The sequence below is a fragment of the Sinocyclocheilus anshuiensis genome, unplaced genomic scaffold (assembly GCF_001515605.1).
Source record: "Sinocyclocheilus anshuiensis isolate Anshui unplaced genomic scaffold, SAMN03320099.WGS_v1.1 scaffold1301, whole genome shotgun sequence".
In the NCBI taxonomy this organism is placed as follows: domain Eukaryota; kingdom Metazoa; phylum Chordata; class Actinopteri; order Cypriniformes; family Cyprinidae; genus Sinocyclocheilus; species Sinocyclocheilus anshuiensis.
In genome coordinates this window covers 339078-356133 of record NW_015551135.1, presented here as the reverse complement: position 1 = coordinate 356133, position 17056 = coordinate 339078, and the positions used below count along the sequence as shown (strand labels likewise).

The 17056-nt window shown below is 35.7% G+C and overlaps 2 protein-coding genes across 2 annotated transcripts in view; one reads left to right on the top strand and one right to left on the bottom strand.

Moving 5' to 3' along the window:
* The window catches only part of LOC107663213 (probable global transcription activator SNF2L1), a 20996-nt gene extending 14956 nt beyond the window's left edge, over positions 1 to 6040 (bottom strand). The window contains exons 1-8 of the mRNA XM_016453388.1: positions 5870 to 6040; positions 3439 to 3522; positions 2794 to 2960; positions 2563 to 2663; positions 1362 to 1462; positions 887 to 1066; positions 599 to 754; positions 280 to 411 (exon numbers count right to left, since the gene is read on the bottom strand). Of these exons, the coding sequence (XP_016308874.1) occupies positions 280 to 411; positions 599 to 754; positions 887 to 1066; positions 1362 to 1462; positions 2563 to 2663; positions 2794 to 2960; positions 3439 to 3522; positions 5870 to 5926 (978 nt within the window). The 5' untranslated portion in view covers positions 5927 to 6040. The remainder of the gene's footprint in view (positions 1 to 279; positions 412 to 598; positions 755 to 886; positions 1067 to 1361; positions 1463 to 2562; positions 2664 to 2793; positions 2961 to 3438; positions 3523 to 5869) is intronic.
* A 1433-nt stretch (positions 6041 to 7473) lies between these two features.
* The window catches only part of gab3 (GRB2 associated binding protein 3), a 26739-nt gene continuing 17156 nt past the window's right edge, over positions 7474 to 17056 (top strand). Inside the window, exon 1 of the mRNA XM_016453419.1 lies at positions 7474 to 7554. Coding sequence (XP_016308905.1) covers positions 7483 to 7554 — 72 coding nt within the window. The 5' untranslated portion in view covers positions 7474 to 7482. The remainder of the gene's footprint in view (positions 7555 to 17056) is intronic.

The window sequence follows — 17056 nt, the reverse complement described above, 5'->3', positions numbered from 1 at the left end:
TATATATATATATATAATATATATTACTGGCACCAAACTTTTAAACAGTACTGTAGAATCAAGAAAATTAAAATTCAACTAAAAACAATCTGAAGCCATTTTTTCCCCAGTCTCTTTGCTGATTTGATGATAAACTTTGCTTTATAATCTAAGGTGAAGGCTTCTTTAAACACACAACACATTTGCACACAAACTTCCAACACAACTGTGACAGATACAGCAACATAACGTGTAGGTGGAGATAAAACAGGCTGCAATATTTAAAAAAGTATGACTCACACTGGCAGAGTTGAACACATCAGGCAGCAGAAAGTTCAAAAGCGACCAGAGCTCATGTAGATTATTCTGCAGTGGGGTACCAGTCAACAACAGACGATTGGTCGTCTTAAACTCACGCACAATCTCTGACAACTGTGAGCCGGAGATAAAAGAGAAAGAGACAGCAAGACGGAAAAAGACAGGAAAGATAACTCTGAAGTCTTTTCCACTGTATAGGATCATTAAATCATCTCAGAAGTGTTATGAGATGTACTGCTCTGCTTTTTAGTTACTCTTGTATTAATTGGTTCTCATCAATTGTTTGTCTGGGTTCGAATACCTTTGATTTCTCGTTTTTGATGCGATGGGCCTCATCGATAACCAGATAGCGCCAGTTAAACTTCTTAAAGACAGATTTCTCCCGAATCACCATCTCGTATGATGTCACGCACACATCCCATTCACCGGGCATCATCACATCACGTATGAACGCTGCCTAAAAACATGCACATACTGATTAATTATTACACAAGCATTTTGACGGACCTGCTGGTAGGATGAAAGTGGGTACAAAGGCAAAAGAACAAAGTAAAGCTTGAGAAAAAAAGAAGGACTTGAGCAGCCTTACTCTTTCATCTTTATTCCCGATGAGACAGACGGCCTTCAGGGTGGGCACCCAGCGTTTGAATTCATTCATCCAGTTATGCAGGGTAGATTTGGGCACTAGGACCATGTGGGGGCCGGGAATGTTCCTATAGTGCTTAAGGTAGCCTAGCAACGCGATTGTCTGCAGGGTCTTACCCAGACCCTGAACCAATCAGAACACAGAAATCCAGTGAGTCACAGTCTATGACATCAACAAGACCCAGAAAAATCACAGTCTCACTGAAGCCTCTGAAAAGATGCTGTAGCCGTGTTTTCATTGTCATGAATCTGTGTGGTTCTGCAATGACGTATATTCAGACTATTTCTGAAAATGTAGGCGTTCAACTAAGGATTAAATCATATATAGTTGCTTTTAAGCAGACCCGCCACTATGAACATGCTGTATTTCAGTGTGTTGAGCTTTATTTTAAAACATTAGAGAGAGATTGGGGTTTTACCATCTCATCAGCCAGGATGCCATTGATGCCGTTCTCATACAGAGAAATCATCCAGTTCAGGCCTCGGATTTGATAATCTCTCAAAGCTCCATTCTTAACATCTGTCAAGGAATCAAAAAATTAGAAATTTCACACTTCACCTTTAAAGCAGTGGTTCCCAAAAATTTTGACTCCAAGGCCCATCATTGTTTGCAACAAGGATTAAGGATAAAGATTTTTTTTCTTTTATATTTTTTATTCACAATTTCTACCTGATAAAATATTTTGGAGCTTGGCATAACTAGAAAAAAAGTAAACTCATTATAAAAACTGACCATAAAGTTAATAATATTAAATAATAATATTTTATATCATATAAATAAATAATATTTTATTAATTTACATGATTTTTTTTAGATCATGTTAATGTCTACCTCATATAACCGGGTTTTCAAAGAAAGTGTAAATCCTAGTTCTTCTAAGAAAAAAAAGTTGAGTGCGTGAATTCAAAGAAATTATTTGTTTTTTTAGTTGTTGTGGCTTATTTTAATGCTTGTTTTGTTTAATTTGAAATAATTTTAAGTCATTTTGAGACCCCTTGGAATTTTGCTGAGGCCCCCTAGTGGGCCCCAAGTCCCCTGGTTGAGGACCACTGCTGTTAAGAAATGTACTTACTCTCAAGTGGTTTCAAACCTGTATGCTGTTATTTTTTCTGTGGAATACAAAATGTGATTTTTTTTTTTTTTTTAAAGAACCTTTATCATAAAAAAAACACATGTAGTGACTACGAACTGTCAAGATCCAGAAAGAACAAAAAAAAACACTATGAAATAACTATAAAAGTAGCCCATATGACTACATTCAGATACTTCTGAAGTCATATGATAGCTTTGTGTGGGGAACAGGCCAAAATTATGTCATTATTCAGTTTTTTGGATGTCAGTAACATCAAATGGCAATTATTCTTGCTTGTCTCGTAACTAAATGTCATGTCAACTAAATTGCACCATATTAAAAGTTCTATATAAAGATTCTTCAAAATTTTTTGTGTTTCATGGAAAAAATAGCAGCATATGGGTTTTAAATGACATGGGGGTGAGTAAATAATCACAGCCTTTTTTGAAATAACCAATATAACCAATTACTATTTGTATTTAAAACAGTGTTAGACTCATTAATAAACAGAAACAGACTGACTGTTCATAAAAACATTGATTCATACATGAGGGTGACTCCTCAAAACGAACAAGAACATTAGCTGCCTTCCTGCTCTCGGATAAGAGTTCCTCATCCTCCTCCTGCTCTGTTCGACGATGGCGGTTACTGGAACGCACAACACAGAAATAAATCAAACCAAATCACACATGTCTGACCAACAGCTTTGGGAATAATCGCTAACCCCATGCATCTGAATGTGTGAGCATGCATGTCTCTGTATGTGTGTCTGACTCACTCTCCAACAGACAGCAGGTTCTGTTTCTCATCCTGTTTGATTCGGGGTCTCCCCACCTTCACCTTCAGAGGTGAGGTGGGGGATTTCTGACTGGCAGGCTGAATGAAATGAGCGAACAGCTCAGTCTGCTTCAGCAGGAACTCAAACCTGTTTGCACGATCTGTTTTCTATAGGCAAGGGAGAGACAAAGATTTTTGAGTAAATTATGATTATAAATTATTACTTCAAATTCTTTAAAAACTATTTTAACTTCATAAAGTTTTGTTTAAAAAAAAAACACATTTTCACATACTGTATATTGTTTTTTAAAATCGATTGATGGATTTTACATTATTTGTATTCTATCAGTTAAAAAGAATTTCAAATTCTGCCAAAAGTGACCTAAACTGTGCCTGAAACCTAACAAATGCTGAATTCACAAGCAGTATATGAAAGTAGGAAGGCGTCAAGCATGTCTGAATTCAGTGTTTGATTAATAACTAGTAAATTCCTTCATCTAGTAGGTTTCACCTCCATCTCTGGTTGGTTTTGAGGGTTGGTAGTGCAAACCTCATTCTCACCTGTGATTAACACTGGCTAACACCTCAATGTATTTAAAAATCTGTTGGCACTACATTAACCATTAAAACTGTAATGAAAGCTCACTCTTTTTTCTTCATACTCAGGGTCAACCAAGCTCTCCTTCACAGCTGCTTTAGGAGGAGGGTCCAGGAGAAATGGTGGGTCTTCCTAGAAACACAAATCAAAGACACACATTAGATACCAATACATGCAGACAATATATGCATTGTAACAACTATTAAATCCCAGGTGCTGTGACAGATGCATGTGCTGTTTAATAAGTTAGACACATGTTTTCCTCCATGCATAACTTTCATCAGGCAAATATTTCCACTTTGTCCTCATCTTGACAGCCAGCGAGTTTCCATTAAACTTCACATACTTCACTGAATACGTGCCAGCGCATATACATATGAAACAGATGGATTTATTTAGAAAAAGATCATAATTTTGCTGAAATATTTATTGTTGGACATTAAATTTAGCTCAAAAAAATTTATTAGATATAAACGTATTAAAACAGTGGCAGTCCTTCTATTTAATTCAGTTTACACAAGATGCATATAATCTGATCTCCAATCACATATATATAATCAATCAAGATAAGAGGTAACAATTTAGACCCATCCGCTTTCAGTATCACATTAGTGTGTCACCAAACCCGTTTGTGGGAAGACAACGGATGAAGAAGAACTTTTATGGATGAAAAGCAAATTATTGAAGGATCTGAAAACAAGTGAGACTGAACAAAAGGTTAATATTTACATTTTTTCATTATGAAATAGTGTATAAATAGTTAAATAAGGGTCACTGTATATGGTGCTGCAACATTTGTCCTGCTATTGTGTTGGTAATCGAATAGATAGAGTCATTAATTATCCAGACTATTAGATAAATATCAAGTGAATATCATTTCTGTACAGAAGCATAATTAATAGTAAATATATAAACATCAATCCTGCTGCAATAATTTATTGGCTCGGTCAATATTAATGTACATATCAGCCTCCAACAGGCCACCACCGAGAAATGACAGTAACGTGTTACTATGTCCATGAGGAATAAATGTGTGATTTCTTATAATTTAGTTATATTAAATTCTGCTTTACAGCTGTATGTAAACAGGTGTTTTTGTTTTATAATATAATGGTCACAAATTAAAACCTTTCACATATAGATACATTCACTACATTTATTTTTATAACCTGCAGTTTGCAGGTTGTCTAGAGGACAACATGATGACAGAATGTGGAACACCATGTATTTTTGTTTTGTTTTTTTCCAAAAAATACAGATATAAATTGGCTATTTTTATCCAGTTAAACAAAGCTACAGCCTTACTTCACCTGTAACTTCAGCGTAAAGTTTCTTCATTAGAGCTACGCACCACCAAAGAGTGAAAGGGAGGGATCACATTAAACCAGTGTTATGCTAGCTGTCACTGTTCTAGACTGTTTGTTCTGCCTCTGGATATAGTCCAATCAGCGTCAAGTCACCTTCTGTGGAGTATTTGGGGTATTTTATCTTGAATTTGATCAAACAATTATCTTTATTTAAAATGTTTCAAGTCTTAATCTTTTTCCTTTTGTTATACTGGGATAAATCATAATGGAATGTATGCTAAAATTGTTGGACGTGGTGCCCTACCTAGAAATGTTTCCACCAGCCGCCACTGGAGTAGAGTCACAATAACAAGTTACAGCAAACATGCGTTACAACAGGTTGTCATGGTAACCATTATTGCTTCTCCTGTACATTCGAAATAAATCACTATAAGATCCCGGCATTTCTTATATTATTATTATTACGCCAGTGGTGGCATACACGGTATCACAATTTTATTCTAGTAACAGTATTTTAGCAGAAGCTATGGCTACCATTGTAACTTTTTAGGGGATGTGTTACAAATCTTACATCATAATCACAAAAGTATGACAATAAATAACAATACAAATTGATTACACGCGATTTCTGTAAACGCAGCAATATGAACAACAATATGAAGTGTGACCAGTCATGTAATATAATGTTTAAATCGCTTATTAAAACGACTCTTTTTGATAACTAAAAGTTGGACCCCGGCCTTAAACTGCTTATAGTGACAAAAGATCAATCCTCTCACTGACCCAGGCTTATATAAGCTCAAATAAAGCCAGATGACATCAGAGTCATTTCAGCTCAGAGTAACAGTGAGTATGCGAGTGTTTATGTACGCATGTCTGCATATAGTTGTTGATGTTGATTAGACAGATTTGCACGCGTTCCGTCTGTGGCTGCATGAACAGTGGCGCAACTCTGCTCCGACCGCAGACGGAACGCATGCAAATCTGTCAAAGCCACAAAAACACGCTCTGAAGCACTGAGTAATAAACATCTAAAGCTCTGCAGATGTGAACTGAACTCCGCCTTCCCGCCATGTTCCGTTCCCCCCAAACGCAGATGAACTGGAAACTTCTGCATCCTGCTTTTCATGTCCGTCTGCAAACACATTCTGTACTTCTCTCTTTCGCTTTACCTCTTCTGCCTCCGCGTGCGCCTCCCGAGAAGTAGACGGTAGCTCTTCGTCCGACATGTTGGTTATTGTGCGAAGGTTTTCATGAGTTACTGGTGACTAGACAGTAAGTTATAAAGCATAATTTTGGCGTATGCGTCATGACAGGACCGTACAGTCACGGCTCGCACGCACGCCCCTTTCAGAGCTTTATATCAAATCTCGCGAGAACAGAGTGATCCATAGTCCCTTTCAGAGCTGTTCTCTAAATCTCGCGATATTATCAAATGCTCAAAAATGGGCAACTGTCAAACATCAAACACTGAGACACAAGGCAGAAAGATCAAATCTATCATAATGATTTTGTTTTAATGCCCTGATATTGTAAGATTATAATTGATATTATCTATTATTAAAACGGGACAATACATTGTGTGTTTTTGTTTGTTGTGGGTTCCATAAACTATTATTATGATTAATGATTATTATGATGTCGGGTCAAACAATTTTTAACAAACATTTTGTAAATGTCTAATTGTATTTAATATTTTCATTTTCACAAACTGTGAATATACTGTATACCAGTGGTTTTCAGCCTCTTTTACTCCAAGGACCCCCACTGTCCTCATGACTTTTCCAGGTGTTTGTGATTTAATGGATCAGCTTTACTTACAATTTCTAGTAGCTGGACACGTATACGTATATATATACGTATACGTGTCCAGCTACTAGAAATTGTAAGTAAAAAATTATATTTATGAAATGTATAGTTCCATATATCCATTTTTTTTTTCAAGACATTATGAAACCTTGGCTCTTCTAAGAAAAAAACCTTTTGAGGGGGTAAATTAAAATATCTTTATAAATATATTTGCTTATTTTTAATGCTTATTGTCTACCATTTTATGTTATCTTGAGACCCCCTATAGTGGGCCCCAGCTCTCTGGTTTAGAACAAACCAACCTTTTTACATTTTTTCAAATGTTATTTTATGTTTGTGCTTTTGGATGTAGATTTTATACACACAAGCATAAAAGGTGGTAATATTAATATTATTTTATTATTATTATTATTTTTTATTTTTTTTTGCCAATAAAGTATTTTGATATAGATATTGGTCACTAGATGGCACACAGACACCACAGCATTTCCGCATGCAGCACAACCTGCTACTTCCCATAATGTGCAGATAGGAAAAATGGTGTTTTACCTAAACAAATATTTGTAGGACAGATTTTGGTGGCATGCATAACAAATCATTGTTAAAATGAACAAAAGTTTGAAATAATTCCCCATTTTCCATTTCCCTGTCTCCTCCTTTCTTTCTCTGAGGCTCCAACAACAGATGGCCTAGTAAACCAGTTAAAATTCCACTCACAGCATTTTCCAAACTGACCTTGGGTTTTCTCACATAAACACACACACAAGGTCATGCTGGCTTGTTACAAGATACTGGAGGGAGGAACATCTTTTTCTTCCTCCACCCAGAATACACACACAGACGGTTCGCTTGTACATACATGTCCTCTCAAAGATCACACACAAATACAAAAACACACACGCTCTCTCCTCCCACCCTCTGTTTGTTCCTCCTCCGTCTCTCGCTCTTTCTCTCTCACTCTACAAACGCAGCAGCTATGAGCGCAGGCGATGTGGTGTGCACAGGATGGCTCATAAAATCCCCTCCGGAGAAGAAGCTAAAGAGATTTGTGAGTAAAAGTCCTGTGTGTCTGTGCGTGTGTGTGATGCATTCTGCATTAGAACCAGGTACTGCAGTATAATAATTATCCACTGTCAGTTCATGTTCTCTGTGTTTTTATAACACAGCTGTGTTTCTCTGTGCTGCATGGTTGCATTTTAATACATACTAAGTGCTGAACTATGCATTGTGACTAATGCTTACACTTGTGCTTTCCCTGCTGCTTTCCATCACTGTCAGTGTTTTATACTACTTAACTGTGCTGTGCCGAAGGCTCTGGTTGACTGCATTTTAATTTCAGTTGCCTGTGGACTTTAGATTGTTGTTATGCGAAGCTTTACACATGCTAATTCTCAGCTGTGTTAGTGCAGCATTTGTGTGCCTTCTTGCACGTGGCTGTGCTGCTTTGCATTGCCTCTTGCCTGTCAAATTCAGTGTTGTGCTTTGTGACAAAGCAGTTTACCTGTGCTGTATCTCTTCCATAAGTTACTCTGTCATGGAATGCATCTCAAATTCTGTATTTATTGTGTATAATTTGTTATTGCACTTTAAGTATGTAAGTGACAGAGCATTGTGCTTTGTCATTTAACTGCAGTCAGTATGTTATTTGCTGTCCCTGTGTTTGATCTTCCTCATTTCTTTTAGCATGTATCTGCAATCTGTTTATGTTTACTGTGCTTAATTGTGCAAGTGTTTCACTGTGCTCAGCGTTCATTTCACCCTGTGCTTTCATCTGTCAGACCAGAAGCCACAGTGCACATTTTACCTGTGTCTGAGCAAATGTTACTTGTATTGCTGTGATAATGTTTGCTATACATGTAAACAGGAAATAGTTTAAAACAGGAACTATTAAAGTAAAACTGGAACAGTTTAAAACTGAAACAGCTTAACTGGGTTCTCTTTTTACTGTGTTAAACGGTGCTGTACCTCAGTTTTGTTGTAAACAGGGATGAGCAGTATGTCATGGACTCATGGTAATCCCTATTAACAGTATACAGACCTGTTAACACCAAAAATGATATCTATAACCATAACTATATTGGTTGATATTACCAATGGATGATAACTGTCCAGATTCTGTTTATTACAAGAGTTGTTTGGCATTATTAAATCCTTAAGCTTGTTAATGTTGGGTGTATTCTGATTTTTTTAAATTGTTTACCTGACAACATTTGTTCTGAAAGTGGTTTCCAGTGGTATTGTTCCTCTGTGTCATTATGAAGCCCCGTTCACACAGAGGACTATAACTATAACATAGCTATAACTATAAAGTTTTAATAATCGCTCTAGTTCTGTGAGAATAGGGAAGTCCACACCAGAGTATGTGAGTGGAGTGGAGCGGCAACAATTTCTCCTCCGCACTCCAAGCAATACTCACTCCGCTTCAGCATTTCCCGCTCCTCACTCCACTCCTCTCTCAACTGATCAGAAACGCCACTCTGCCTTCGTTCCATGACAAAATTTGCGGCTAAATTATTTCAGAATGTTTTGAAATATCACACAGATGTTCAGAACTTTTATTAAACAAAAAATAAATACACAATACTAAAAGAATAGTTTTAATGTGGTTTATTGAAACACTACAATTAGCCCACGTCTATATTAAATGACTGTTTAACTCAGGGGTCTCTAACCTCGGTCCTGGAGGGCCAGTGTTCTGCAGAGTTTAGCTCCAACTTGCCTCAACACACATGCCTGGAAGTTTCAAGTATATATTGTAAGACCTTGATTAGCTGGCTCAGGTGTGTTTGATTTGGGTTGGAGCTGAACTCTGCAGGACACCGGCCCTCCAGGACTGAGTTTGGTGACCCCTGGTTTAACTCGCTTGTCTGTGCAGCGCCTCTCTACTATGGTGAAACTGAGGGTTGTAGTTACTTCAGAAACATAAAGAATATGCTGTAACTTTTTAAGCTGATAATTCACAGGACAGCGTTCACAATTTTCTGCACTCCTGAATGTTTCTATGTGTGCGCGATCTGTACGTTATGTGCGAGCTTGTATGTTGTGTGCGCGTGCAGCAATGTAGCAGCACATTAGTTTAGAGCGGAGATTAGCTACCTGTACAAAAAACTGTTTAAAACGTGAATTCACCCCATCAATATTGAGTATCCACATGCTACAAACAAACATGCTTGAGATATAACCTCCCGCACTCGTCCATCGCCGTCATTATAACCTTCACATTCTTTCTGATTTGAGTGATCCATGTATCTGTCAAGCTAGATAATGATGTTTAATGCGTGAATTCTTGAAAAAATGCAGTTATATTATAGGCTGTTGGCATTAATTGTGCTCGTGATGGAGTGGTAGTGGAGCGCTCTCGGAGCGACTGAAAACCACAACGCTCCGACTTTCAAAAAATCCACTCCTCGCTCCAGTCAAAAATCACGCCGCTCCGCTCCCAACATTAACAAGCTTGAGCATTTAAAGCAGCAGATGATATACAGTAACTGCAGAATGCACTTTATTATTTGTTAGTGTGGACATTAATATAGCTACCGTTATAGTTATTGTTTTGGTGTGAACAAGCCTTAACTGTGATGTGGACTTCCCTATTCTCATAGAATTAGAATGATTATTAAAACTTTATGGTTAGAGTTATCATCCTTTGTGTGAACGGCAGTTAAATTCTAAAATTAAGTATTCAATCATTAGTCATATCATAGCATCATGCAAGTATAGCATTGTTATTTTAATAGCACTAAGATAATATTATAGTTTTTATTCATATTTTGAATTAGTTTTTATTATATTTTTTGTTTTCATTTTAATTTCAGTTAAAGATTTAGTAATACTGTTGTGTGTTTTATCTTTTTTTTTTAGTTTTTGTTTTTCTTAATGTCTAAATCATTTTGTATTCTTTTTTATTTCAGTTTTAGTTATTTTAGCACATGAAGTTAAACTAGCTAAATGAAAATGATAAATGTTGGCTTGGCAACTAGCTAAAATAAAATAAGTTTAAGTTTTATATATTTGATTTTATTTCAGTTAGTGTTTATTTTAAGGAATTAATATGCTTTATTTATGTTTTAGTTAGCTATAATAACCGTAATAACTTGCACATGAACGTTTAGGTAAATTTTTTTTTTTTAATGTATATGAATAATTAAAGAAGATATATTTTAGGTGCTGTGCTTGATCACCATTTCTTTTAAGTTGTTCACCATTTGTTATCACCTTTTAGCTTTTTGGTAGGTAGTTTACTTGAATAGTCCTTTGGTAAGACATGAAATTTTAAAAGCAAATATTTAATGTAGTCTCCTTATTTGGAGGAAATAATAACTATGTGTACAAGAATTACCCCCAAAATCGAAGTTTTAGATTAAATATAGTATGTCAAACTTAAGTGCACTGCTGTCACTGCTGACATGTCATTTACTAATAAGTTTAAGTTTTATATATTTGATTTTATTTCAGTTAGTGTTTATTTTAAGGAATTAATATGCTTTATTTATGTTTTAGTTAGCTATAATAACCGTAATAACTTGCACATGAACGTTTAGGTAAATTTTTTTTTTTTAATGTATATGAATAATTAAAGAAGATATATTTTAGGTGCTGTGCTTGATCACCATTTCTTTTAAGTTGTTCACCATTTGTTATCACCTTTTAGCTTTTTGGTAGGTAGTTTACTTGAATAGTCCTTTGGTAAGACATGAAATTTTAAAAGCAAATATTTAATGTAGTCTCCTTATTTGGAGGAAATAATAACTATGTGTACAAGAATTACCCCCAAAATCGAAGTTTTAGATTAAATATAGTCAATCAAATATAAATCAAACTTAAGTGCACTGCTGTCACTGCTGACATGTCATTTACTAATTTACTAATCTTTTAAGCTTTCTTTGTTTGGCTAAATGCATTACTGAGATCATATTTTGCTTGTTAATACATGTAATTCGCAGTCGTAAAACACCCTTTCCAAAAGCAAGGTGCACAGTATTATTCAAAAGATTTATATACAGAAGAATACTGTTTACTCTAATTAACTGATTAGACACTCAGATAAACTATCAAGTTAGTCCTCTGCATCGAAGTGGAGATCTCAGTTGTTTGGGTGAGAAGAGGAAGGGAGGACCACCAGTCATAAGATGTGTGTTCAAAGTGTCAGTCTAACACCACAAACATGTTCTCTCTCACCCCTCTCTCTCTCTTTCGCTTTGTTTCTGTGAAATTTGGGTGTGTTGCAAAACATGGGAAGTGTAGGGTGCCAGGCAGTTAGTTGAGAGTGACCATGCATTCAGAAATGAGCTGTGCTATCAGAGACCACACAGGCAAAAGTGACTTGACTGCTATTAGTTAGAAGGTGTAACCCAGTGACTGACAAATAGTGAGTGCACATGTGTAAACAAGTGTGCCTGTAGTCTGTGTTTGTGCTTATGTGCGAGTCAGTAAATAGTTTAAGGCACTGCATGAAGAGCAAGCAAACGCTCACTCGCTCTTTCTCTCTAGCTCTCTCTCTTTCTCTGGTTTTGTGGCTTCATCTGATAGTAAAATGGTAAGGAGTGTTTGTTGTGTGCTACCAGTGTGATCTTTTTCTTTCTTTCTTTCTTTCTTTCTTTCTCTGAATTGGAGATGTATATATGAACAAGACAAATGATGAACAAGACAAATAGTCAGCTACAGTATAGCACAGGGGTGCCCAAACTCGGTCCTGTAAACTCTGCAGGACACCGGCCCTCCAGGACCGAGTTTGGGCACCCCTAGCTATAGCACAAATAGCATGTCTGTGAACGTTTTTAAACATTTTAGGTTAAAAAACATATTATTGAAGGAGATGTGACAGGTCACTATTTTGAAAATTTTCTCTGTTTTTAATTATCTTTGAGCTTAAATATAACATTTTTGCATTATTTTATTGAAAAAAAATATTCCATGCAGTCTTTCAGTTAATATGATGTTGCCACTTCATACGCTTTAATTGAGAAATAATCAATTAATTCTTCAACAAATAAATAACATTTTAGCCTTATAATTTTTAACTGTATAATACTACATAATTTTGAGGTACACAGTAAGAAAATAATCTGTAGAAAAACAGAAAGCTTTTCATTTAACCCTAAAACTAAATATGTAACAAGTAATTTGAAATACAGGCGAAACACTTGTGAAAAATCATTTAGGAAAATTCCTTCATATTAACAGTACATATTTTTATGGACTTTTGTTTAGAGTTTAGAGTATAGAGTGTGTATATATATATATATAAATATATTTATATATATATATATATATATATAAATGTATATATACAAACACACACTGTTTATGCACAGCATGAATGCAAGTGTGATACTGCTTACCATATTTCAATAAACAAGAAGTTAACATTGTAACTTATAGACACAATATACTTTTCCAGTTATTTTAGCTCCGTCAACATAAATAGCTCCAAACAAAGCAGCAGAACTGCTGCGTGTCTCATAGCAACACAGAGCAGGTGGTGCAGAGCTAGCTCTGAGGTGGTGTTTCCTTCCTGAATGAATCATCAAAACAAATCATTTGAGTGAATGAGTCAGAGAATCGCTCATAAAGGCAGTCACTTGTTTCGTTCCTAAATGAATTAGCGTTTCTGAACCAACTGGTTGAATGAATGATTCGATGATTCACAAAAACAGTCACTTGTCGACACCTACTGGCGTAATGATGTAATATGCAGAAAGAGTCACTGATACATTTACTTTTACGTATCCACCTTACTTTTAACATAAAAGCAGGTGCGGCCATTTGTAACTTGAATGTGTGAGGGTGCAGAAAAACAGTCCGTTATGCTGCTTTATACTGCATACTAGTTTTTGTTATCATATTATTTTAATGTATTATAATCATAAACACACTAGTTTGTAACCCAAATCGTTTTACCGCTTACTGCAGTTTTTCTTCTAGTTATTTACTTAAAGGCTAATCATTCAAAAGTCTGCACATTCAAAGAAAATAGCTTACACTTCCATTTTGCTAAATAAGGTGGATAGACCTATACATACGGTGGCCGTGAAGTGCAAAACAAGTCTAAAAAACAAAATAACAATTCAGAAAACACAACTACAAATCCGAAAACAAATTAACAAAGTCAGAAAACACAACGACAAATCAGACAAACCGGAATTAATTTGTTATTTTGTTTTCAGAATTGTGATTTGTTTTGCACTTCACGGCCACCGTATATACATAAATACAAAGGCTTCATCAAGACTATCATTACTGGTTTGTGCAAAACGAAAACATTTACTCTTTACTCTTTGTTGTTACCCTTAGGAAGAAAACAAAACACACTGTTAAATGTTAGTTTAGATTCACATTTACTTAGCATCTCCATCTAAAAATAACTACACAGACCAAACTACGGATATATGCTGCAAACACATGTAGACAAACTCATACGGACTCAATTAACCTGTGCACATAAACATATAAAAACACATTCACGCAAACATGAATGATACATTTACTCAATTTACCTGTGCACATAAACACATAAAAACACATTCACGCAAACATGAATGTTTGTGTTGTTTAGGCCAGTTTTAGACTTCCCTTCTGTGAAGGGTTCTGGGAAAATGTAGCTCTAGTTCCTCTCTTTGACTAAAACACGCATGAATAAGGGGAAGAAAATATAACCATTCCAAAAGAAAGAATAGAGAGAAGGTCTTTGTTTGCGACAGAGGTAAATCAAGGCCATGGCCTGACCCTGCTGTTCTGAGCATGCCCAGAACAACTTGTGGTCTCTGACAAATTCTGTAGAAAAACAGTTCAGACACGGGAAGGGTAACGTATGTGGTTTAGTGAAATTCACACACACAAAGACTCGTTAGTCACTCAAGATAAAATAATTGTAAAAGATAACTGTTTAAATCAGTGTCTGTTGGTTTGCGCTTTGTAACTCTCCACATATATTCAAGGCTGTTTAAAAACAAGGAAGTGTTTTCAAATTGTTTTGTTTTTTTCACAGTACAGCAGTGCTAATAATCAAACTTTTATGGCTTTTAAAAAAAAATGTAATAACTGAGAAATTGCTTAGGTTTCACGGTATCATATACCAACTTTGTCACCCTTTGCCAGCTTTCTTACATGTCTGTATCATAAATACCACAAAGATGGAGACTTTTGCCTTGTAAGCAGTTTTTAAGCAAAAACAGTTACTGTGTGTCTTCTGTGCATGCCTTGCGTGTAAAATTAATGAGATGTGATTACTTTTTAAGGACGTGTTTGTGGCCATTTTTATAAGTGATCGGCTGTGGTTAATTTTTTTTAATGATACAAAAAACACTTACAGTATATTATGAAAAGGTTCAGATACCCGGTTAGTCTAATAGTCTAATAGTGAGCATAATAGCCAAAATACCTTATTATAATTATTATTTAATTATTATTATTTATTTTTAATTTAATATATATTTTAAATAAAGCAAAACTGCTATTGAACTTGCCAGCCAGTGATCAATGTATATTTTTGTTGTTTTGTTTTATGGAAAAGAACAGCTTTGCCGTTTTTTAAAATAGTTCCCATACTGTTCCACAGGAAAAAGTTATATGTTTGGAGAGACTAGATTTTCAGAAGCAAATGATCTATGGAAGGTGTGTCTTCCATCAGACTAAACAAATGATTTCTCACTTTATATTTACAGTTAACCCTTGATTGATTGATTGATTGATTGATTGATTGATTGCATTAAAAATCCTCTTGTCTCAAAAATGTGAGGTGCCATATGTCCCCTGTATTTTAATAGACATGACACTCCTGGAAGTACTGTAAGTGTATTATGAGTCACACTGGATAAAAAGTTGGCTGTAAGACCAAAGTAATTAGAGAAGTCTTTTCAGGCCTATTCTTGCTTAATCTGGCTCTCAGGACTCATGTCAGCACTTAGTCTGGATCTCAAAGAAGAGGAAGAGAGTTTGTCTTGTGATGCTAGAGGGATCGAAATCCTGCAGCTCTACGGCTTTCTTACCCATTATGTATTTGTTTAGATCATATTGGACATCTGAAAAAAACAAAAACTCAAGGGAGGAAGTCAGGGTCTTCCTGATCAGAATCAGAATCAGAATCAGAAGAGCTTTATTACTAAGTATGTTTACACACACAAGGAATTTGACTTGACGACAGGAGCTTCCAGTGTAGAAGAAGGTACAAACATAGTGCGGACATACATGATAGTGCAGATATACATAGGAATAACACAGTAGGGATGTAATATAACACTAATATAATAAAAAAAAGAAAGATTGAATAATGTACTATATACAGAAATAGAAGTAGAGGAAAAAAATTAATTTAGATAAATGTACAGATATGTTTTTATTAGTGTGCAGATATGTTATTTACAAAGTGTGCAGTTTAATATAAATTAGCCCGGCAGATGAAGCGCGTTGTCCGGAATGGCTTCACTCAGCCAGGTTTCAGTGAAGCACAGTGCAGCAGAGTGTGAAAAGTCCTTGTTGGTGCGGGTGAGGAGAAGAAGTTCATCCGTTTTGTTAGGAAGGGAACGGACATTCACGAGATGAATGCTTGGGAGCGCAGTCCGAATGCCGCGCACGCGGAGTTTCACCAGGGCGCCGGCGCGTTTCCCTCTTCTGCGTCTATTCACAATAACCGACACCAATGCTCAGACAGACAGGAACTAATATTGGGTGAATAATTAGAGGCAGACAGGTGAGCACAATGACGGTGATTAACTAATGATTAGTCGGGCTAAACCAACACAAAGGGAAGAAACCACAACAAACAGTCCACAGGGGCGTTACATGAATAGAGATTACCGTGTCTGTACTGATGATACAAGTGTGAGACTGTGGTCTTTTTAAAATGTTGCTGTAAGAAAGCAGCTTATTTTTTTAGAATGAATTGAACATAAATAGAGAAATGTTCAGAAAACTGGTCTTGTTTCTCAAGAGATCTTAATGACACTCCCCTGCTGGTGTGTTAATTAGATTATTTAGATTCTTGGAGGCCTGTGTGTGATATCTTTACTGTCAGGTGCTGTGTAACAGCTGACCGCTGTGGTGAAATCTTGGTTACAGAAAGAAAACAGCAACTAAGTGAACAAAGACACTTTAACTTGACACAACAGAGAACTGAATGCTGTCAGACATAAGCAAAACAGACCGCACAAATTGCTGATGGTTCCATTCAGGATCGAGGCTGTTACACTAAAAGCATGTGTGCAACCTTAAGGCCATGCAAAAATGCTGAACTTTCTCTTCTTTCACTGGAATAAGGATCTAGTCCAACTGGACTATAAGTTAGTGGCAATGACAGATGGTGTTTGTTTCTCAAGCTTGTTTGATTTGGGTTTTAGGTGGGTTTTTGGTGCCGCATCTGATGGTCAGTTTGGCTTTCTAACTGTAGTTCACCTTACTGTCATATATCAATTCCTAAAAACTGAAATCAATTTATCAAAGATAATATATATATATAAGTATATATATATATATATATAAGTATATATATATATATATATATATATATATATATATATATATATATATATATATACACACAGTATATATTATAC